At 43.8% G+C, this 25,166-nt stretch overlaps 1 protein-coding gene across 4 annotated transcripts in view; it reads right to left on the minus strand.

Annotated features, from left to right (window-relative positions):
- The window catches only part of zfhx4 (zinc finger homeobox 4), a 92,492-nt gene that overhangs the window by 49,918 nt on the left and 17,408 nt on the right, over positions 1 to 25,166 (minus strand). For all 4 annotated transcript variants that reach the window (XM_060899760.1, XM_060899758.1, XM_060899759.1 and 1 more), the window contains 3 exons: positions 24,802 to 25,166; positions 23,290 to 23,792; positions 437 to 668 (listed from right to left, as the gene is read on the minus strand). The exon at positions 24,802 to 25,166 is cut by the window's right edge and continues 2,247 nt beyond it. In XM_060899760.1, the coding sequence (XP_060755743.1) occupies positions 437 to 668; positions 23,290 to 23,792; positions 24,802 to 25,166 (1,100 nt within the window). The remainder of the gene's footprint in view (positions 1 to 436; positions 669 to 23,289; positions 23,793 to 24,801) is intronic.

Consider the following 25,166-nt stretch of genomic DNA (forward strand, 5'->3'; position numbering starts at 1 on the left):
GATTTCCCCCCCCCATCACCAATAAAACTATTAATCTTTCTTTTTCTTTTTTTTTTTCTCTTTCTCCTCCAAACGTTTTACAGTCCTGTTACACTTATTAGCTGCTGGCAGTCTTGAAACTTTTAAATGAAAGCCAAATTGCTTTGGTCATGAGAAAGGAAATTAAAGCTCACTCTAGGGGGAAGAATTTCACTCAGAGATCCTCCCAAGGTAGAGTTTCATAACCTCCTGCGTGCCTGCTAAAGATGTCACCGCATGCAGGACGGTGCGTGTTACTGATATAAAAAGAAGGGCTCTAATAGGAACAGCATGTTCATTTTGGGGAGATTAGGTGGAGCAGAAGTGCTCCGGGTCTGACGGAGAGCAGAAAAAAAAAAGAGGAGGAGGAGGAAGGCTGGCAGGAGTGGGGGTGGAGAAATAGAAATGGTGCACTTACCGGTCTCGGCTTGAGGGCAGTCCTTGATGAAGAAGATCTCGGCGAGGTTGTCCTCCTCCAGTGGCAGACCTTGCTGGTGTAGCTGCAGCTTCCTCAGTCCTTCGTTCTGCTGGTGCTTGAGCGAGCGTTGGTGTTGCACCAGGTTCAGCTTGGCTTTGCTTGAGTAGTCACACAGTGCGCAGTAGAAGGAGCACGAGTCCGAGCTGCACGCGTTCTCCTGTTTTTGCAAGTGCTGCAAGCGGGGAGGGGAATTAAAAAAAAAAAAAAAAACAGATGGAGGAAGGAAAAGAGAAGGACAGAGTTAAAAAGGCGCTATGCATGGAATCGCATGGAATTACAGAAGCTGTTTGTCTCGCTGGCCGGAGGAGCACCTACACGAACCAGATACTTCCCTTTCCCTTAATAATCTCCCTGACATGAAATGCATTCCTTCCATCTTTGTGCAAACATAAATACTGATAACAAAGAGAGATTGTAAAAGTTCCCTCTGTGCTTCACAGAGGCCGTCTGATGAAGAAAGACAGACCGACAGTTAGCAAAGTGGGAAACAGAGACAGAGAGAGAGAGAGAAAGGGGGAAGGAAGGAGAGAAACAGAGGTTCATGTATCTGTCTGACATCACATAATCCAGGACACAGGAGTAATTCAGAACGACAAAAAAGTCCAGCTTAACTTTAGGTCTGGCCTGTGCAACTTTGGGCGGGAGATGAAAGGAGATGGGATCTGGTGGGGGTAATGTACTATCTGAGAGGAGATAAAGAGATGAAAACAAATCTACACAGCAAGTCTATAAAACTACCACAGGCCTGCTTTGCCAAGCAAGATGAAAGAGAACGGGGCAGAAATGTTGATGACTCCACACTTTTACTAATACACACATCTACAAATTCATTACAGGAACCTCAAACATGTCAAAATGTAGGAAGTCATTTGCTTAATGTTTTTAGAAATGGCCTGAGTTATTCCACGATCGGGGTTCCACTTGTGTCCAAATGATATAACACTTTACAAATAAAGCATTTATAAAACCTACAGAATTAAAAAAAAACCCAAAACTATATTTCTGTCTTTCCCATCCCACCTTCAGATATAATCATAAGAATACTTCTAAATCACATTATTTTTGCAAGAAAGTCTGAATGCATTTAACATCCCGTGCTTGAAATCTCCATTTCACCTGTATGAAATATTTGGAACATGTTCAAGAGAAACTTGCATCATCTGAGTTTCTTAAAGATCACCGGAAGAAGAAAAGTCCCCAAATTACAGATGGAAAGTAAATTATTAATTCAAGGCAAATAAAATTTACCGGTAGGTAAATTATTCGAATATCTATAATGTCCTTGTTCCATTAGTATGGAATGATAACTAAACACATTTTGTGCATTTGCTAATTCTGAGCTAAAAACGCAACCCGGTTACTTTTACATTTACGAACAAAATGAAGTCAGCGAAGAAATCTCATAAATATATATATATTAGGAACCTTTTTTTTTCATACACACTTTCTTATAGATTTCTATTTTATGATTTCTACATTATCGAGTCGGTACAAAAACATTTCAGAGTCCAAATGTTCGTTTTCCAGCACAAAATTAAATGTTACACATCAAAAAAGTTTGTATCTGAGCAGCGTGTTCCATAAGAGAGCACTTTTCAGATTATAAAAGAAAACGTAACGAACGCTGCTGGGTTTTGGTGTAAAATGAAGAAGCGAGTGTGACAGTCAAAGAGTCCAGAAGAACCGCGGCTGGTTCTGTAAGACGCTCAGTAAAACCTACAGCGCATTTCCACATCAAACTGCACTCACTGGACCTCAGACTACTATTATTTTTTTAAAGCAAAGGGTCGTCTCACACCAAATACTGACTTTGTGTCATTTATTATGGCTTACTGATTACTGTTTATAGCATTTTTTAATGTTGAAACATTTCATTTCATTATTTTTAAGCCATTTTTTGGTCGACAGCATTTCTTTACACGTGCCTAAGGCTTTTGGTTACGGTTAAATGTATATTTTCTTCGAGTCAATGTTTTTTAAAATAATTTTTAAGCGTTACATGCACTAAATGGCAATTGTGGATTTACTGAACTGAGGTAACTGCTAGCAAGTTAGCTTGCATTCACATACAGTATTTGAAGTCTATATGCTAGCTCATGCTAAATGTACAGCATTAGCAGGCTGCTAAACCTAAGTGGCCTCTTCCCCCCCCTTCACAAAGCCCATGCTCCCTCAGGCCCCCCTATGTGTGTGTGTTTGTGTACACTAACCCACAAGACCTCGGTCACCGCCATATTGCTGACGTTTAAGAACTGGGCTCACCAGGGCAAGCCACGCACTCACTCACTCACTCACTCACTCACACACACACACACTAACACTCACACAGCAACAATGTGCACTTGGGTTTCATAAAAGCTAAGAGGAAATCCTGTGCCACTTTCTCATGCTAATTCAGCTACTGTTTACAGCTATTAGCCTGCAGCTCAGCGCCTCATTTCTCTCTCCATTATGGCGTCCGGTGGGTCATCTGGTTAGAGTAAACGGAACGGCCTCCCTCCTCACTCAACCTCTCGTACAAGACTAATGGGATTCTTCTCTTTAAGCATCAACACACACACACACACACGAAAACACACAGGTAGCTAGGACTTCCTAAGCTTGTTAATTTAGACAAGGGTCTCAAGTGGGAGACTGAACACAGAGGGGGAGAGGTAGCAAAAAAAAAAAAAAAAGCGTAGGAGTATTTAAAACCTGAGCTTTGTGTGCACAATCCGAACTGTCCAACACTGCACATTGTTCTTTGCAGCCCCGATGTGTGGCGGCCGGCGGGGTTCCTGCATTCACGACTGCCTGCCAATTGTGGGCCTTTAATTTAGGCTGAAGTTTTGCATTAAAATTGTGCAGAGTTGCACCATGCAAGGCTGAGGCTTTCACGCAGAATGGTAACCCTGCCACCCACCTACATCACGACACACACACACACACACACACACACGTATATACAAAACACACCCTTACTTACCCCCCCACCCCACCCGAACAGAAGCCCATCCCCCAGCGCTATTCCCCAGGCAAGCCAAGCATATCAAGTGTGCCTACAGTACTCGCAGGCTAATGAACAATGCACAAAAACAAAAGCGAGAGCGAGGCCTCCATTATCTGATCTTCCGCTGGAACACAAAACGGGCCTTCTCTCAAACCAGGAGGAAGTGCCAGCCAGCCTGCAGGTGTGAGCTCCCTAAAAGAAAAGCCTTTGACTAAATAGATTCTTTGACTGTCAGAGCTTAGAGTCATGGCACCAGTGGTAACACACATCTTTTTTTCCCCTCTTTTTAAAAACTTGCTAGTATTTTCTCACGGGTCTGCTGGACTGCTCTCCGTGCGGGGGTTCTACAAGGCCATTGAAATGTCCTAAGTTTTAATTAAGTTGAAGTTGCCACAAGAAAGCTTTTTTGGCCCAGATTCAGGATCATTAATTACGCCTATCTTTGTTTCTTTTCTGAAAGCCGAGGCCCCTCCCCGGGCGACTAACCCCGGAGGTTACTTGTTTCGGCCTCCCTGTGCGTCTCGAACCCTAAAACAGAGTCCAGGCCATCGGAGCAGGCACATAAAGCTTTCACAAAAGCTTCTCACTTAACATTACGAGCTCTACACTTCTCTCCTGAATCCACACAAGTCAATGTCATGGATGAAGAAATGCACGGGAATACAAACTGCATAGAGGGAAAAATGCAGGATTTCGCTCTTAATGTTGTTAATGCTCTTATGAAACCTCATTTTAGACATCAATTTTGGTCAAACGCAATCTCAAAGCAATTAAAACTCCTCTCTATGTTGTCTGAAACCAGTTGTCTGGACAACCTTTGAATGATTAATTGATTTTCAATAGCACAAAGAGCGCCCGGAGAAATTCCAGTTCAGGTTTATTAAAACGGTTTCTGAGAAAACAGCAAAATAATTTCCCCCTGCATGTCCGAGCCGTATTACAATTAATAACTATCGCTGATAAACAAGCATTAGCTTGGGGTTTGTTAGCTGGCTGTTGTATGAGGTACACTCATCCTCCTGTCACCGTATTTTACCCCACTTTAGCAGCCGCAATTACTGGGCAATATAAAGTAGATTTGCATCGCATGTGAACGGGGTCGACCACAGATCTTAAATTATTCTTGCACACAGTTATTGCTGAGTATCCGTTTTCATGGTCCTAATAAAACACAATACAACCGGACTTGTCAAATGGTTTAAGTATCACACAGAAACAAACTGTCTACAATTTTAGAAAACATTAATATATTCTAGTATATTCTAAATCAGCAAATTCCTGGTTGTTTTCTTAAGGCCTATATTGAAATATGGTATTTTTCTTTTCCCTTTTATAGAACTCTTTGGCATGCGCCCAAGGTGATCTGAACCTCAAACCCGGAGATTTCTGATTTATGAGGTTTAAACTTACCAGGCTTGGGGAACGGTTATATGCAGCCTGCAAAAATCAAAATGTTTGTGGCATCGTGTAACATATTCTACCCTCCTCAACCAACATCCAGCACACTCCCTAAATGTCAGGAAACCGCTGGCAAAAGAGAGGAGTCCTATTTATAAAAGAATTCAGCCTAACCTTATTGAGGAGGTGTGTTAAGAGTGCCAGAAGAACAAAAGCAGAAAACGACGCCAGCAGATAAATCTTTTCAAAAAGCCTTTTCTCGAGCACTTGGGGGAATAAGCAGAAGTCTGAAATCAGTCCAAGGGTTGTTGGTGGCAAAAAGGCTCATCAAGGACAATATGGGGCACACTTGTGTCTTTGATGGATAATTGTTCCGGATTAGCATTTGGCAAACAACCAAGAGCTGGAACTCATCGGGGACCAATCATTTTCGCTAACGCCTCGTCTCTGGGCATCCCTCATCATGCCAGCATGCCAGTGGGACAGACGCGGGGATTCCCAAAGCGGGTGGTCTGAGGGGCGTACCCCTCTCCCTCGGCCTAATCAGGCATCCGTCTGACAGCGCAGAGGGGGAACGCAGCACAGTACCAGGCTGCCAAAACAATGCAAATCAAGGCACCAGGGACCCCTCTTCACCTGTCAAACGGAGCCCCAATTCCCATGGAGCGTGTTTATTCACTCCCCCTGCAACCTGACAAGGGGACTTATTTATTTATGCCAACTTCAATGATTACAAAACACCTCCTCTCGCCCCTTCGTGTTCGGCCTGTCTCCTGACGGCAGTAGGAGTTTCCGCTGTGACAAACCAGGCTCATTAGCAGCGTTCAGAAACAAGGTGAGTTTTGCATTGGTGTTAATTCAGCCAGTTCTGACTCGCTCTCATAGAAAGGGAAGGAAAGAGGGAATCAGTTCATCCCTAACCAAGGACAAATTAGAGCATTCTGTACAAACATGCCTTTTTTTCCTGTCATTAACCATAAAGAACACGCCTAATGAACACGTACCTAAAATAAGCTGTGGCATAATTGCCCTGGAGCCACGTAACCACCGCAACTATTTCCTAATAACATGGTGTGGTGAAATGAAAACTGTATCTGTATCTAAATACATCAGCATTTTCTGCCTTCACACTTTCCTTTATCCCCTAAAGATCCCCTTTGAGAAGGAGTGGTGTTACGCTACGACCCTGCAAGTCAGGGGGAAAAAAAAGGACAAGCAACAAAAGCTGGTTCTGTTCCTCAAAGCATTTTAAACACATACCAGCCTCACTTGGATGCCAGCCAGATATACCATTCCATCAATACTGACACCCCGCAAACACATGTTACCAGTAAGCGCCTGAAGAAATAAATGAAATGCTATATCATAGATGCTGTTGGCAATCTGACCGAGATTCTTGCGCGAGAGGTATGCCTGCCCCTGCATTCCATTTCCCAGCTCTTTCACAAGGCCACTGTCTTCTCTGCAGAAAGCATGCAACGGCTCTGAAAAAGCGCCTCGTTCGGCCCCTTGCTCTCCCCCTGCCTCTACAAATCCGAAGGAATGTATCAAAGGGCTCCAAATTGCCTGTGCTATTTATTTTTTTCCTTTGCAAAATCCATCAGGGATGTCACATGTAATTGTGGCTTTGGGTAGTCAGGCCAAAGCAGGGCCTTATTGGTGAGCAGCTTAGAGGTCATGTAACAATAATAATCATCCTCCCAAATGGAGGCCAAAAAGAGTAAGTAAATTAGCACAATGAGTCGTTCTGTGGCATGAGACTTCTCAAGAGGAGTGATACAGGAGTCCAGAATACGCCCACTGGTCTCTCAGAAGATGACCAGTCCATAACTATATCCATCCACAATATGTTATTTACTAAGTAGTCCAGGTTTTGGGCTCGGTATGAGCTCATGTACAAGGCTAATCCAGAACAGAGGCGGACAGGACTAGTGTAAAATGCTTTCACAAGGCTAACAGAGGAAGCCATGATGAAATAGATCTTCCTAGCAACCTTTCACAGCTGATTTTTCCATCTCATATTATATTATATTATATTATATTATATTATATTATATTATATTATATTATATTATATTATATGAACACGAGTGTTTTACTGGGAAATACACCGCTCATATTTTTCATACGAGCTCCATCCGGGACATGGAGAACCAAAACCGTGGCATAAATCTTTATCTGTCACTCGTGATGAAATCGATGAATTGTTTCGATACATTTGGGTACTTTTTGTTTGCGAATGTGTCGATATAATAAAAAGAAAATCACATGCTGGCTGGAAGATATGAAGTTTATCTTCTCGTGTTGAAAAACTTGAATTTTTCAGACGAAATACACCGCGGATCCGAGTGGCATATTTAAATAGTACTGGCTGGCGTTGAGTGGTATACTTGTCTTCGACTCGTTCAGTATCATGCTAGATGAATGGATTATATCTGAAATAGCACGTAAAATAAGCCAGCCAATATTATTATTATTATTATTACTATTATTATTATTATTATCGGGCGGCACGGTGGTGTAGTGGTTAGCGCTGTCGCCTCACAGCAAGAAGGTCCGGGTTCGAGCCCCGTGACCGGCGACGGCCTTTCTGTGCGGAGTTTGCATGTTCTCCCCGTGTCCGCGTGGGTTTCCTCCGGGTGCTCCGGTTTCCCCCACAGTCCAAAGACATGCAGGTTAGGTTAACTGGTGACCCTAAATTGACTGTAGGTGTGAATGTGAGTGTGAATGGTTGTCTGTGTCTATGTGTCAGCCCTGTGATGACCTGGCGACTTGTCCAGTGTGTACCCCGCCTCTCGCCCGTAGTCAGCTGGGATAGGCTCCAGCTTGCCTGCGACCCTGTAGAACAGGATAAAGCGGCTACAGATAATGAGATGAGATGAGACATTCCTTTCGCGTGTTCAACGCATCTTTCTCTTTCAAAATCCTCTCAAACCCTTCCGTATTTAACGAAGCAAACCTGGCAGCCATGTTTGTTTACAAATTGTCACAGTCGCTTGCTAGCGCGGAAGTTGTACATCTCTGACGTGTGACGTCATGTTGTCTTGACAACCATGTAATATCGTAAACCATATTCAACACTCATTCTCCATTGAGCAGAATGACATAATAGTGTCCTGTATGTATAATAATAATAATATTGTCTGGTGTTGAGTGGTATATCAGATATATTCCATTCAGCTAGTACGATATTGAATGAGTCAGAGATGAGTAGCTGAATGGAATATATCTGACAGACCACGAAAAAAAGCCAGGCCATATTATTATTATTATTATTACACATACATACTCTCTTCATATCAGCATTCTCAAAGGCCAACGCAAGCTTACCCGCGACTCGGTGCTGTTAGCGCGGCAGTCCAGTTACCTTCTAGCCGATGTAGTGTTAGTGAAGGCCAATGCTAGTGCAGTCAAGCCGAATATTATTATTATTATTATGTTCCCTGTGTAATTTACTTAGTTACTTTTTAAATCAGGCGGCACAGTGGTGTAGTGGTTAGCGCTGTCGCCTCACAGCAAGAAGGTCCGGGTTCGAGCCCCGTGGCCGGCGAGGGCCTTTCTGTGCGGAGTTTGCATGTTGTCCGTGTGGGTTTCCTCCGGGTGCTCCGGTTTCCCCCACAGTCCAAAGACATGCAGGTTAGGTTAACTGGTGACTCTAAATTGAGCGTAGGTGTGAATGTGAGTGTGAATGGTTGTCTGTGTCTATGTGTCAGCCCTGTGATGACCTGGCGACTTGTCCAGGGTGTACCCCGCCTTTCGCCCGTAGTCAGCTGGGATAGGCTCCAGCTTGCCTGCGACCCTGTAGAACAGGATAAAGCGGCTACAGATAATGAGAATGAGACTTTTTAAATCAACATTGACAGCTACACATAACAGAGCGACCTGGCAGCCAAAATTCTCTCAAAATATTTTGCTTTTAACGAAGCAAACCTTGCGGCCATGTTTGTTTACAAACCGTCACAGTCACTCGCTAGCGCGGAAGTTTTACATCTCCGACGTGTCTCTTTTCCAGTTTGTCGATATCCATTGGTATGTTTTTCTCTTGTAAATATGCGTGAAGAATATATAATGAAGTTTTGGTAGCCTTTTGGGTGTTCAGCGCATCTTTATTTTCAGTTTTTAGTTTAGTACTTAATTATAGCATAGCTCATCCTAGCAGTAGCACTGGATTAGCCTTGTCTTTCCCGGCGGACAAAGAAATGATTCTGCGCATGTGCGGCAGAAAAGTTTTGTCGCTGGGTGAGCTCTGATGTGTGACGTTGTGTTGTCTTAACAACATGCAATATTGCACGCTCATTCTCCATTGGGGAGAGTGGCGTAATACACGGAGGATGATAACAATATTGCATGCTATGAATAAACCTGCTAGAAGGGAATAGAATACACGTGTTTATTCCACGGAAAAAGTGTCCTGGATGTATAATAATATATTCTATTGCATGCTGTATGTATTACATTATTTCCAGTGTCTCCACGTGCACATGTGTTCCACTCTCCCATCTACCAGGACACCAGACTGTGAGAAATGTCTCCTAACAATTTTAAAACGTTGACTGATCTGCGGCATGATATTTCATCGATTGCTGTTCACGCTAATTCTCGCTAACTCGCTCTTGCAGTAAATACAGCTGTGGGCTTTGGGAACGAAGCATCCAGCGACTTCACACACACACACACACACACACACACACACACACACACACACACACACACACACACACCTCACTAGCAGTAATAGTGCATGCAAGAGAGACGGAGAGGGAAGTCTTTTCACAGGGAGCTAATGTTGTTGATCTGGTATGTGTCATTAGGCCTGAGATAATGGGTATGAAGTAAGATCTCTTGTGCCTTCTTCATGATCATACAGTAGTGTGGAGGAAAACGAACAGGGAAATGGAGAAAATGCAGAACCTCGGGTCACTGTGCCAGAGACTGAGCCATTATTACAGCTGTCACACACTGGCCTTCTGTGTATGAGGACTAAAAGACTGGCATGCAGTGGCATTCTTTGGTCACATGCTTGAGAAAAGACTGTCTTCTGCACACATTCAGGTCAGGAGGTCAATTCTGGACTAGCGTGAACTTCAAGACAATGACTCCTAATGCAAAATGAGTGAGCACGGAACTGATGGTATCTCAGGATGTTCCTGAGAATCATTTTCCACATCGTGCTTACCGTATCTGTGCATTATGTACATTTATAAAGCAAAATCCCAAAAGCTACACATCATAGGAATCAAATTCAAATTACACAGCGAAGAATAATGTACTGGAATCCCCTTTCGGTGTAAGCACGAGTGTTCGGGAATTGCATCTGCATATCACCTCTTGCCTCAATAGTTGATATGGAAGATTAAGGAGCAGTGCTTAATCTTCGCTCGCTAATCCTTCCCACCGCAAACGCAGACACGAGTGTTCGTCCGCTCTTCAAATTGCCTTAAAAGAAAGCAAACTGGCGATGAAAATGGAGGTGTATTTATATTATGGTGATTTAAAATCTGTCGCCTGGACACTTATTTCCCATTAAATCCACTGACCTCACCATTACCCTTAAAAGCTTTGCTTGTCTTCGGCAGGAAGTGAAGAAGTCCAGAGGCTCCAGCGCCTGTGCACTTCAGCCTCTTCTTTCCATGATTTAATTCATCATCAAGTTCAGCCAGATCAGCATAGCATGGACCCGACCTCCTCAGCTAGCTCGGTTGGAAAGGGCTAATTATTGGGCTAAAGTGGAATGGGAACAAGGATGTTCCATAATGCCTGCTTAAAGGTGCAGTACGAGATTTTTTTCAGGAGTATTTTGTACCATATTGCTTGAAAAGCTCCTCACACCCATGTTGCAAGCAGTACAATAAAAGGTTTGACCCAAAAACGAAATATTTTAATCCAGTCTACAGTGTACATCAAATCCTATCGAGGTAACCACCTCAAAATGATTGGATACTGACATGTCAATCAGACTGAAGCCCGCGACCCCAAACCCTCACCGCCCCACCCCCACCCCTACCCTTGCGCGTACAGTATGCGCAGGGATCACTCCAGGTGAACTAAGCCATTTCAAAGCAACGGATAGACAGCCTACCATACTAGCCCATTTTATCTAGATACTGGCCTACAATAATTACAGAACACTATGGCAGAACAGACGCACACAACTGGTCAAAAAAGAAAACGAAAATCCGTATTCGAAAAGGCAACTGCCAGGAAACTTTATGAAAAAGGACGAGTCAAGACCAGAGTGAACACTGGCGCAGCGTTCGACCGCTGGCGGCGACTCAAACAACAAAAAGGACTTCAAACCGATGCAATGGTGGCCCTGTTTCTACTCGATAGGTAAGATAACATCATGTATTTATTACATTTTCAGATAGGACAGTGTTGTCGTTTTAACAAGTGTACACCCTGGCAGCGAGAGCAGAACCGATGATACGGACCACAATGTAGGTTTTGCTAAGTTAGCATGATTTGCAAAGTTAGCTGACACGGATTGTTATACTAACACGTATAGTCGTATTACGTCCTTGATGGTAGTTTTTCCATGGTATTTATTTCATGCATACAAACGGTTTGTTAGCTTAGCTGTATGTGGCACAAACGATAACTCTTATTTATTTATGAATTGGGACTGTTCCGCGAAAAAACAATAGTAAAATGCAGATTAGAGCTATCAACATGAACCTTAGCCATGAACACTGCTTGGGCTAGGGCGGTGACTGCTACAGAACCCCCGACAGATCAGTCTTACTACAATTAGATTAGGTATAACAAGTACGAAAACAAGTGAAAAGTCAACTTCTAATGTAGTATGCAGACAAATATTTCTTGAAATGATAATCATGTTAGTTGGTTACTTTCACTACGATGTTGTTCAGTCTTACCTGAGAAGACGCCACGGCACACCTGATGATCTCTCCTTCCGCGCTAACAGTGGTTGAAACACACTGAGCTAATGCAAACAGTCCTCGCGACAACCATGAACGCTCGGGAACTGGCAATGCGTGTTCATGCGCTTTGGAGGCGCGGGTAGGGAGGGGGGTGGAGACGCGGGGGGAGGGGGAGGAGGGGTGGAGACGCGGGGGGTGGGAGCATGGCGAGGGCGGGCGTGTTTCTTTTCAAAATATGGCTTGCGGGAACCGTTATTCCAAAATCTCGTACTGCACCTTTAACCACACAGAAATATAACTACAAAAAAAAGGGGTAGCTTTGGTATCCTTAACCCAGTAAAGCTGTTAAGTCTGTGTTCATATACACGATGTACATTAGATAATGTGTTCTGAATAGATACAAATACAGGTATCAATTAGCCTGGGCCCACCCATCCTAAGTGTGACGCAACAGGAGAACCTGTTGCGAACTTAAGGCCAATTTATGCTGACAACCCAGTCCTCGCAGACGGTGTCGCAGACAGTGTCTGCGTAGCCCCCCCACCTTCGCAGACGCTCTGCGCGCACCTCCCAAAAATTGTGACCACCGCAGAAGCCTCGCAGACAGCGCTGCAGACAAGAGGGCTCTGATTGGTCCACTCTACATCCACTGTACACGCACTTCCGCTTCCCTACTTTCCCGGTTTGTTTTGTTTTCACGACCGGCATTTTTAAAAACACGAGCGAAGATGGAGCAGCACGAAGAGCGGTTGATTGAGGAAGTGAGGAAGTACATACATCTATACGACTCCAGTTCTAGTCATTATAAAAAATTAAAAAAAAAAGTTCTAGTCATTATAAGTAACCGGAGGATAAACACTCCACTAACCACACCCACCAACTACTCCTAGCGACTTCGTGCCCCCTTGCGTTGTGCCGGTGAATAACATCACGCATGCCTATTCCCCCGCTCAACAATAAATTACAACTGTCTGCGAAAAGCTATTTGCGAAAGCCTTGTCGCAAGAGCATGCAGAGGCCTTTAGTCTGGCCAGGCAAGCTATCTACAGCTTTTCCAAGCTCCCGAAAAATCAGGAGCCAATCAACTTTGAGCATCTCCAATGGCCCTGGGTAAAGGCGTGTTCAAGGCACTGACGTAGTAGAACTGCGACCGGAAGCCATAGATTGTTTACAGAATCTATGCCGGAAGCGCTTCATTCACGAATGCTGTATTGAAAGCATTCAACGGGAAGTTCTCATTGAAAATGGAGCAAAGAGCAGCCCTGGAGGTATTTATTGAAAGGAAGGACGTTTTCGCCTTGCTCCCGACCGGCTTCGGTAAGAGTTTAATAATAGGATGTCTATGGTTTAATCTACCAGTTTGCCCCGTCGCGTCACATACGTCAGAGGAAAGAGTGATGTGATTGGTTTAAGCTTCGTCACAGCCTTTTCTGGCTTCAACCAGTCGGAAACTGAGGCATTTCAGGGAGGCGGGTCAACCACGCGCTTTGGGAAACGGTTGGGCTGAATAGCTTTGCCAGACCAAATGCTCGCAGAGCTTTGAAGTCGCGTTAGCCAGACTAGATATCAATAGGAAGTGCGCTACATTTTTTCTTGCCAAAAAGGTTAATGGGCTTTCTAGAGTGAAAAAATTACACGCGTATTTTCATGTATGCCTACATGAGTGGTCAGACATGAAGCTTGCAGGATAAACAAAGTCTGCATTGATTAACATGCAGTGCATTTATAATGAATTAATTTGTATTATTATATGGCACGAGCTACTTCCGGTAAAATCGTGCACTCTGATTGGTTCCTTGGCAGGCAGAATTTTCCCGTAATGCCCGTGGACAGACTTTTATTCCAAGGCACTGGTTTTCAATGTTGCAAAACAAAAAACCAAGAGTGCTCCGAGGGCACAATATCCCCCGCTGGCAACTCGGCCATCACTCTGGTAAAATGCGACTGAATTGAACGAAATTGCAATATGCATATTACCGACATATAACAAAGAATCCTGCTGAGTTAAAAATTGTGCGGGAAGTTGATTTCAGAAAGCAAGCGCACCTTGATGAAATTGCCAAAGTACGAGTTTGTTAATAATCAAGGGCATAACTCTGGGAAAATTTGCCCAAATTAAACGAAATTTCAATCTGCGTATAACGGTCATATAACAAAGCCTTTTGCCAAGTTTGGTGAAATTCCTCCACAAATTGTGAGAGGAGCTGATTTCAGAAGAACATACACCCTCATGAAATTGCCAAAGTACAAATTATTTAATCAAGGGTCAAAACTCTGGGAAAATTTTCACAAACAAAATTAAATCGCAATCTCCGTATTACCGTCATATAACAAGGCCTTTTGTCAAGCTTCGAGAAATTTGTCCAAAAATTGTGAGGGGAGTTGATGTCAGAAGGAAAACACACCTTCATGAAATTCTGAAAGTATAATTTTGTTAATCAAGGACTGTAACTCTGGGAAAATGCGACCGAATTGAACAAAATTGCAATATGCGTATAACCGACATATAACAAAGAAACCTGCCAAGTTTCATGAAATTCCTCCAAAACTTGTGAGAGGAGTTGATTTCAGAAGGTGAGCACCCTTCCCGGGACGGATGGACAGACGGACGGACGGACGTCGCCACGACATGATCCCCCTTCGGGCCTTTCAGCCAGTGGGGGATTTAAAAAAAAAAAAAAAGACAAAAAAAGATTAACTGGAAATCAAAACGGAATCAAAAACGTCCAAAACACAAACGACGAACAAGAAATCATCAAGAAATGAGCAACGAAGAGCATTCGGAAACTGCTAACCTCTAACAGAAATTCAGTTTTGAAACCGCGAGCCGTTTATTCTGCATGTGTGACTCAACTACGTTACAAATATCGCGTGACAGAAAGCGGCGTCACGCCTCATTATCATGACCGTCTATTTTAATCTTAGAAATAAAAAAGCCTTATTACTTAAACTCCTTATTAACCTTGCCTGTCCGGTCTTTACGGGAAAATATCAGACCGAGGTCAAGACCTCGGTCTGATATTTTCCCGTAAAGACTGAGCAAGCGAGGTTAGTAAGCAGTTGGTAACTGCCTGGTCAGGATTATGGTGGCTTAATTTAGACCACTAGTTTATTTAGATTTTGAGAAATAGCGCCATCTATATTCGTTAGAAAATATCATGGGCAGGTACAAACAAAAATAACAACTGCAGATCTGTCCTTGAGACTCATTACATCGCTGGAGTGACGTAGCTGAGGCTGAGGAACTCTCAGAGCCAGAATTCACGCAAACGATGCCATTTCTACATCTAAATCATCACTTCAGGTTTCAATCCGAATACAGATACGGATATTTGGAAAACCAAACAGATACAGATAGAGAGATTGGGTCACACCGCTTTTCGATTTATCTAAAATAAAGTGGTGAAGTGGAAGCGCTCTACACTCTTGTGCGAGTCTTTATACGCTGAAGTACAGGACTCTTGAGTGCAATCGCCAAGTTTCCTCCACCTTGTATATCTGATAAGCTTGTGGCCGAGCCCCACCCAGGACTGTGCGCTTCTTCCTATTCATGCTTTTAAACACTGAAGCCTTTCATATCCCATCTGCCTTCAACAACAGCACGGAGGTGGCTCCCTGATTTGCAACCTATTAGAGCAAGCGAAGGCGGGGTGGGGGGGAGAAGAGAAGGCTTGGGAGAGTAAAAGAGTGGCAAGCAGGAGCATCAGGATCAGGAGGGGGAACAAATTTAAAGAGCTCTTTTTCCTCCTTTACTCCTCTCAGCCCTCGATGAGAACAGCTCTTAAGGCAGAGCTTTGCATATTGCGCTCAGAAAGCTACAGGAGACAAGCCTTTGAGGGCAACTGCTTTTAACCCTGACTTTCTCAAGAGAGCCTAAGCAAAGAGCACACAGACCAACAAGAATACACACGCATGAATATACACACAGGGAAGGCAAAAAGGAGGATCTCCAAAGTGACAAAGTAAGCCGATATAACCGGAAGCTTCCAACAGCAGTTTATATAGTCGTTACCCGCAAAAGGGAGGACATTGTTTTGTGTGTGTGTGTGTGTGTGTGTGTGTGTGTGTGTGTGTGTGTGTGTTTTCATTGAAAAACTTTAGTCATAGTCTACATACCAAAGTCCACTCAACATACCACAGACCACTTTGAAGACGACTGAAATGTTTTCCTTTGTTCCTCACCAACGAGGGACAGAAACAAACCAGTGTTCCGTCCTACCTTTAAAATTCCTCGTAACACAAATCGAAGACTCAAATTGATCTTATTAGTCATTAATAAAAAGTTCATCAACTTGTTGTGCGAGCTAAATGGTTAACTAGCATGCTTTCCCATTTTTTTTTTTCTTGCTACAAAGGCAAGTCGTGTCATTTAATTTTAGACAGATTACTGGTTGAGGACGAGCTAAAAATATCACAGGTGTCGTATTATTCTTTATTAGTGATGTAATCTGAAATCAGAAGAGGTTTCGATGCACTCAAATGTCATTTTTATTTAATGGAGAATTACATTAAGTCTAATGTGTTTGCGAATGATGGACTAAGCAGAATATGACCACAAATGTGAAGTAAGAAGGCAAAAAGAGGTCATCGGGTTTAAAGCCAGACTGTTGCCCCTTTTCCACCAAAGCAGTTCCAGGGCTGGTTCGGGGCCAGTGCTTAGTTTGGAACCGGGTTTTCTGTTTCCACTGACAAAGAACTGGCTCTGGGGCCAGAAAAACCGGTTCCAGGCTAGCGCCAACTCTCTGCTGGGCCAGAGGAAAGAACCGCTTATGTCAGCAGGGGGGCGGAGTTGTTAAGACCGACAACAATAACAAGACCGCGAAAGATCGTCATTCTTAAGCGACGAGAAGCAGCAGCTGTACAAACGCGAAGTCATCCATTATTATTATTGTTGTTGTTGCTGCTGCTGCTTCTTCCGCATTGTTTTTGCTTCGATATTTGCACCAAGGTTTATGCAAACATAGCGACGTAACTGACGTATACAGCGACGTAACTGACGTGTCTTCCCTTAGCACCGCGAGCTATGGAAAAGCAAACTGGTTCTCAGCTGGCTTGCAAGTTGAACGAGTTGTGAACCAGCACCAGCACCGGCCCCGAACCAGCCCTGGAACTGATTTGGTGGAAAAGGGGTATTTGTGCCGCCAAACCACATCCCACCTAGCCTGGGAAATCCCATGCTGCTTTGCACAATCGTTCCAATCTGAAAAGACAGCATGGAAACTATGGTCTAAAGGCTCGCCTGAGTTAGGGAGCCAATCAGAGAGTGGGGAGGGGTGGAAAGACGGTGACGTGTACTACTTGACAAACGGAAGCTTGTAGTTTATTTGGGACTGTTTACGGATCACATTTAACATGGCGGCGAGCGATACGAACCAAACTAACCAAACCAGCTTCGCTCATATTTGTCTTGCACAAACGGCAGTAATCGTTCAGTGCCATTGTTTTCCTATTTTTGTTTTGCCTTCTCTTTCTCTTTCCTTCTCTTCTTCGCCTCTTCGTCGCTCTAACTACGTCACCGGGTACAACTGCCATGATTGGCCATGGGCTACGTATACGCCAAATGATAGACATTCGCAACGTCCAGTAAACGGCCGTTGACAATCGTAAACCACACCTCCCCTATGAGAAATTCAATAGGCGGATTCCAGACCATATTTCACTTGTGATATGGTCTGGTGTTAACCAGACTACATCCCACCCATCGCTAAACATTTAAACTTCCCGATACAAATTCCTGCACAAAGCTTCATTAGGTGTTCTGTATTACCACCACTCAAACAAACAAACAAACAAACAAACAAACAAACAAACAAACAAACAAACACCCACAATATTTCAACAGGTTAATTTGAAAGAAAAAAAAAACCCTCATGAATGTAATCCCAAACAAGTGAGCGGGACTTCTATCAGGTCTATTTCAAAGCATTAAGGATTACTAGTAGCGGTCTAATCCTGCTGAACCTCAGGGAGGTAAATCGTATTGCGTTGGAAATCCTGGCTGGGGAAGAACAGGAGGCTAAATGGGTTCTTTGCTATGTAATCGAATATCACACACTACTCATCTATTCAGTGAGCACCTAATGTTTAAAACCAATTACTGGAGGTGTGCTGTCTGGCATTTGGGCATGGTAATATATGCAAAAACTGTCACCCATGACTGTTGTTCTGCTTTGACTATACTGTCTCCGGCCATGGAGTTATTAAATATTATCAATAAATATTGATCTGTATATTGATCACGTTCACACCCTTTCAGTTCCATTCAATAAGGGAATGGCTTCATCATGGTTTGAGTTTTTACACACACACACACACAGGCCAAAACTGAACCAGAAGAAGGAGCTCGTGGGAATTGGTGATGCGCAGACGTACGTTTATCGTCCAATAATCCTTTCCAGGCAGGAGTCCTACATTTGCGCCCACCTCTGTGTCTGGAGACTTAAAACAAAGCTAATTACCTTCTCTAGTTTTTTTTCTTCCTTACCAAGAGTATCATATTATTGCAATTCAACTCCTTTCAGCGCCAGCCTTATCAGCGCTTGATGAGTCATCCTTTGTTAAGCTGGCTCTCAAATCCCAGTAGAATTGAATAGGGTGGGGGAAGGATGATAAAAAAAAAAAACAAATGAAATGGGAGGGGGAAAAAATGACAAACTTCTGCCACTCTTTGTTTCACGGCAATGTGACGCTCCTTTTTTGGTTGTGCGCGCACCCCCACCCCCTACCCCCACAACCACCCTTCATCCTCCGTTTCTCCACCCCCTGCTGCTGCTCCCATACCTGTCAGCTTCAATAGCCTTCACAGTGGCTGCACATAGACAAATGGGCTGACCTGGCCAGCCTGGATGGCCAGCAGGAAGAAAACGTCTGGTTATTAATATCAGAGCATTCTCAAATGGGGGAACATAGTACGAGAAACGAAGAGAGAGAGAGAGAGAGAGAGATGGAGTGGGCTTCAGTTAAGTGCTGAGTCGCTCGTGTTGTCATTCAGCACCTGCTGGAGATCAAGCGTGGAGATGACCATCTGCTTTTATGGTGTAGAAGAGGAGAAAAAAAAAAGGGAGGGAAATAACAGAAATTCCTATTCCTATTAATATCTATGAGGATTATTAGCAGAGGCAGCAAGGCCTGGCCAAAGCCTTTGGTTTTGTGTTTTCACAGCCACACTCGTCTGTCTTTATGCTTTAATTATAACTTCCTCCCCCTCTCCATGCACCCTCCCTCTGACAGATTCCCATTGTAATCCTGGCGCAGGTGAAAGATGAGAGCGTTTGAATAATCTGGTCGCTCCAGCGGGCAGGAGAAAGAGGGAGGGCACACGTATGTTTATGCATGCAGGAATAATCATGCCTTGATCCGACTCTACATCCTTTCGTGCTTTGTGCTTTAGTTTCCCTACTTTTCACTTTTCCAAACGCATGTAGTGTAAAACCACATCGACAAAAAAAAAAAAAAATCAATTTGTTATTGACACGCTGTCTAAAAAGAAGTAGTCATTGTAAAGTCTGGGTTTTTCGTACACTACTAAGCCAGGTCTGTACGTTATGATGATGCAGGACAGGTCTTCTGTCCTCACACTATGAACTATGACTTTTTTATGCAAATGCGTTCGACTCCATCTTCTCCTCGTTGTGGAACTGCATGAGCTGAAATGACAGTCCAATAATTATAGCTGCATATATATGGGACATTTGATTTTCAAATGAGTAGGATGTGGGCTTGACCTTCAGTAATGAGTGTGGTATAACGGCGTGGACTTAATAACGTGCCTATCAATTGGTGGCCATCTTGACTTTTTTTTTAAAAAATGAGGTAAAAAAATATATATATATACATACACATACAAGGGATACACCGCCCTTGTAGAAGAAAAATAAACTGGAAGAGAAATTGTAAAAAAAAAAAAAAACAGTATGAGGCAGAAAAAAACCACCTTGTCTGATAAATCTGAAATTTCTCCAATTTCTCCATGTCTTTTTTTCTCCCTCTGCACCCCTCCTTCCTGCTCGCCCTTTCTCTCTCTCGCTCTCTCCTCTTTTAATTTCCCTTCTCATTTCCCTGCCCCGACCAATGATGTTGCCATCCGTATCATGGATAATGAGATGGGCTATCTGCTGCTCCCTGGGGACAGGACTGTGGAGAGCCAGTTCCCCTCTCCACCAGAAAAGATGAGCAGTGTATGTGCCAGGGTCCTGGTGGTCTTGGAAATGAGAGGGAGAGAGAGAGAGAGAGAGGGAAGTGTGGAGGAAGAGGAGGCGGAGGAGGAGATGAGGGAGAAACAGAAGACAAATACAAATATGGAAATAATGTAGTGGGCTCCAGACAGACACAGCATTCTGCTTCGCTGATGACGGATTGGCTGCGACTGCTGTAATCAAGCACTTCATAACTCCTGGCTAGCGGACTGGGATGCACACACACTGGACATCCAGATCCAGATCCAGAGAGAGAGAGAGAGAGAGGGAGAAAGGGGGGCTCAGCTGACGAACAGGTGCGGTTTGGTATTTGAGTTTCCCCGCTCACACTCTGACTCCGACACACTGACCATGAACATTCTTGGCTCTAAATGACCCAAATGCCCAGTGCAAATCCTCTCTTTGGAGAAACACACATTTCCTGCCATTTCCTAACCGAGCGTTACGCTGCCTTTGAATGGTCATGACAGATTTATACTGTCCCACATCTGCATTTATTTGAGTGTTTATTATTAATAATTATATCACGACTATACATCATTATTATCGTCTAAATCCGAACAGTGACACATTTGTTTTTGGGCACGGTAGCGTGGAGCAGCTTATGAGAATCCAGACCCGATCCGTTTGTTGTATTTACCTGAAGAAATGTCACTTCTTCCTCATAATTTTATTCCTTTATGCTGCCGGAACGTTGCTGATTCCTTTTGGAAATACGCATAAATAAAACGTGGAAATAAAAAGAGGGCTTTTCGTTTCTTAGCAATATCTCCAGTCATTTCTTAGCCGTAAAGATATTTAGTATTCCAGGTCCATATGGAAATGTCGTCAACGCTTTGTTCTTTTGTGTGCCTGGCCAAACTACCCAATCCCATGTGCCTTTCACCTTTAAACATAAAAAGAGAGGTGTTTTTCTGGTCAAATAAAGAAGGCTCTATTTTTTTAAGCTTTACTACCATATGTCTATGAGTGAAATATTCTCATTCCTGCCAAACACATTAAAGGCTGCATCTGTAAAACAGATTTCCCCTTCTTGGCATTAAAAAAAAAAAAGAGGCAGGACGAATGGACACTGCTTTCGGTCTGTACGTTAAAAACAAGCTGAATAAATACTTAGAAAATCACTTTCATGTCTTTTTGTGCTGGGTCTCTCTCTCTCTCTCCTGAATCATCTCCTCTTGAAGTAAAGCTTTGATTAGATTACTTCGTTATTTACTTATTATTAGTTTGTTTGGCTTTTTTTGACGATTTGGACTAAAATGTTAGAGAAAGAGTAGGCTTTGTCATGCTGTTCTTGGATTTACCGACACGTGAACGCAAAACAATGGCGCCATTTTAATCCCTACAGCAGCCACCTGCTATTTACATTCTGAGTCAGTAGAAAGGAATGGGTTAAAATAGAAAAAAAAAAAAATAAGTATTACCGACCACGTCATGGTCAGACTCGTTCTTTTAAAAACACCGCTGTAGATTAGATTTCACTACGACGCCACAGATACTGTAAGCGCTTTAGCGTTATCAGGGTTGGTGGAATTGTCATATGACGCCTGTTTGGTTATATTTGAATGCGGATGATTGAAAAAAGTCAAATAATATCTCCATGAAGCCAGCAATGACCCACTCTCATGCACGCAAGTGTGCAAACAATCTGCACCGGCAGCCGCGTCTAAGCATGCAGTCACAACCGCATGCTCTTGAGCTCATGACTAAGCTAGGCCTTTCTCACCTCCTAATCTTCAGTCTACTTCTCTTCCTACATGATCTCCAATGCTCTTTGTTACCATGGAATCCTTTTTTGTTTGCTTAGAGAATTAGTGCAGCCCTTATGAAAAAAAGAGAGAGAGAGAGAGAGAGAGAGAAAGGGGGTGAAAAAAAAAAAGTTTTAAAACTGCTAAGGATTTCAAAACATTCCCATGGACAGGATTTTTAATGCCAGGCCTCAAAATTCCGCATGCGATTCTTTCAGGGCTTCATTTGGCTCATGCTGACTTCACTCGTCAGAGGATTTGCTCTTTGTTGCTCAGTTACTAACGCCACATCACTAACACTGAGTGAATGCATGAAGAAAGTGAGTCTTCCTTCTCTGTCTCTCTCTCTCTCTCTCGCTCTTTTTTTTATGGTGCAGGCTTATGGTTAAATGAATATTCTTGGAAAGGCCTCTTTGTGTATTTCTCTTTTTCGGTGTACCCTGTTAAAAGGCCCCTCAGAGACGCTTTCGTTCTGAGGCAGGGTAATAAAATCGTATTTCATTATTACGATTACAGACCTGCCAATTCTGTGCGCAGTCTAGCCATTGTCAGTTGCTAAATTAACTTTTTCTAAATATACAGCCAAAGGGGGTTTGGCTTATGCACACACGTTGCCAAAAGTGACTAAGGCTGGTCGATAGATCCTCATTACGTTAATATGGTTTATCCAGAGAAATCCACTAATGAGTCTGGGATGCGGTGTAGGTCTATGATTTCAGGATATCAGTATTATTGTTTCAGGCAATCGCACCAGGCCAGTAAGTCAACACCCAAAAGCACTTAAGCACGGGATGATACTACAATGGCCTCGGTCTTAAGCACTACCACCTCCTAACTGTGTGCTGTGGATCGTCTCGTCTATCTCATATTTTGCCAGGAGAATACTATCCAAATCATTCATACGGCTTTTCAAAAGACAACCGGCGTCCGCTGAAAATAATCACATCCCAGAGAGACTTTTCAGTGCACCTTCTCACACCTAGTCATCTTCCTGAGAGCTTCGCTCGCTCCGAGGTGACAAGGCAGATTTTTATTTTGGTAAAATACGGATTCGGAGAGCCAAATATCAGCCTGGCTCGCTGTGCCATATTGATATTTCTGACATGAAACTCAATTAAGTTTGATTTTCGAAAGCCATCATGTAAATAGGCTGACTGGTATGTCCCTGGCCTGGGGCGTCTTTACAGGAAAGGGAGACGGAAGACTGGGAAAGAGTGATGGTAGAGGGGTAAATCAAATTTACAGCTCGCTTAATGACATCTGACATCATAAAAACAAAGGTGCTGGAAAACAAATAGCCCGTATTTACCTGCGCTTGACCACAGGCACTGAATCAGCGCTCTGTCTCAGGCCACTGCGCTAGCCACTGTCCATTTACCTCAGCTACATTATGGGGTGTAATGGAGAAGGATAATGTACATACTCTGGTTTACATTTAGCAAATCGGCCTACGGCGTAGAGTGTGGGTTGGCTGGAGCATGCGCACGCTCGTACACTCGCACAGGAACTCGCTCAGACACACGTGCGCGCAGAGATTAGAAAGATATCGCATCGGTAAAGCTTGGAGTGAAAAGGCTCTGACCTTATAGAGCTTGAGCGCTGCCTCGTGCCTCTGGTTGGTGGTGTGTAGCCGCAGCTTCTCTACACTGTTGCTGTAGTAGTCGCAGGCGTTGCACTTCAGGTGCACAGGATTGCCGATGGCGATGCACTTGAGGCGCCACTGATTGGCCTTGCCTCCTTCTTTGATATGGGCCACCAGCTGGTACTTCTGCATGTGCTTATCAGTCTTACAGTGGAGCTGGAAGTTGGCCTTGAGCTGCGTGTTGTAGTTGCACAGCTTGCACTGGTACACGTCGCCCATCACGGCCCTCCACTCGTCTTCCGGGAGCAGGCGCTCGGCCGCCACGTGGGCATTCAGAGTCTCCAGGCTGTCCGTGGTGAATTTGTTGCACACAGCACACTGGAAAAGTTTCAGCAGCGGGTCACTGATGCAAGGCGACAGCTCTCCGGCAGAGAGGATGGACAAGTCCTCAGCCATTAACTGACCACTTGCGAGACGCAGCTCTGACGGTAGCTCGTTATTTACTGCAGGGAAGGACAGAGGGGGGGGAGACGTGGACAAAGGTAGATGTTTTTAGTGAAACTGGAGTAGGGCACCCACACAAAAGGATTTGCTAAAATAAAACCTTGGTGAGGAGTAGTGGACTGTATAAAGCCTTAACTATGAAAAGCCGTAATAGGATTGAATCAGGATCAATTACAATCATCCCTTTCAACTTCAACCCCCCCGTCCCCATCAGATAGCTTTAATTACTCCTACTGGGCATGTCATTCCTGAGTATGTACTGGGTTTTTTTTTTCTACCATAGACATGAAAGTTGATCAATAAATAAGAGAATCTGCTATAATAAGCCCTGAACATCTTATATGCGTCTAATTGTACATTTCTTTGATCCATTCACATCTTTACAAGCTGAATTCATCATTTCTCAGCATGCTACAAAGAAAATTAAATAACTGCACCGGCTTTTTGTAATCCTGGACCTTTTTGTAGACCACATGTAGCAATCTGCTCGACTTAAAATATGAGTGCGTGTGCTTTTGGAATAAAGGACAAAGAATTTACAGAAACAATAGACTGTGACAGTCTAATATATGTGCCAGCTCGTGCTACGGGTTAAGGTAAAGACATATACAGAGGCATTTGTTTTCAGCATTGAGAATTCAGAGGCTGCATCTGCTCGGTCATGACCTGCAGCTCTGGAGTGGGGATAAAAGAGTGAGAAAGCTGCTGTCAGGTCATTGTGAAAGTTCCAGGGGAAATCTACTCTATACTGTTGGTTTTTAGATAAGGTCTTTCGGGATAGGCATGGGAGATGGAGACGGATTAAGCTGACTTAAGAAAATTAAGAATGAAAGATTAAGAATAATTCCCGTGAGGCAGTTCATACTCATTTTTTAATCAAGGACTATGGTTGGGAGAAGGATACAATAATGGCTGGCGCGATAAAGGCAGAGAGAGTGAGAGGGCCAGGGAGGGAGGGAGGGACGGAGAGACAAAGACAAACAAACACATGAACAAAAATCTACTCACCATGCCCAGGAGCCAGAGCTGTTGCACCACTAGGATCCATTTGGAAGGGGTTAATCATCATTTGTGGATCTGAATGGTTGTCCAGCTTCATGCCGGTCAAGCCGATGTTCTGAGCCAGGTAGTACTGATAGAGTTCGGCTTCGGCCGGCGCCAGTCCCAGGTGAAGGTTGTGCTGGATCTGCTTCATATTCTGCTGCAAGAGCATCATGTTGTGCATGTGCTTCTCGCTAGTCATGTGGATGCGTAGATTCCGTGCCACGTTGGTTTCGTAATCGCAGACCTCACAGCGCCAAGTGGGCTTCTGCTTTGGCTTGGACGGCGAGGGCGCGCTGCAGCCACTCAGGCCGCCACTAGCGACAGGGGCA

The sequence above is a fragment of the Neoarius graeffei genome, chromosome 19, assembly GCF_027579695.1.
Source record: "Neoarius graeffei isolate fNeoGra1 chromosome 19, fNeoGra1.pri, whole genome shotgun sequence".
Taxonomy (NCBI): Eukaryota; Metazoa; Chordata; class Actinopteri; order Siluriformes; family Ariidae; genus Neoarius; species Neoarius graeffei.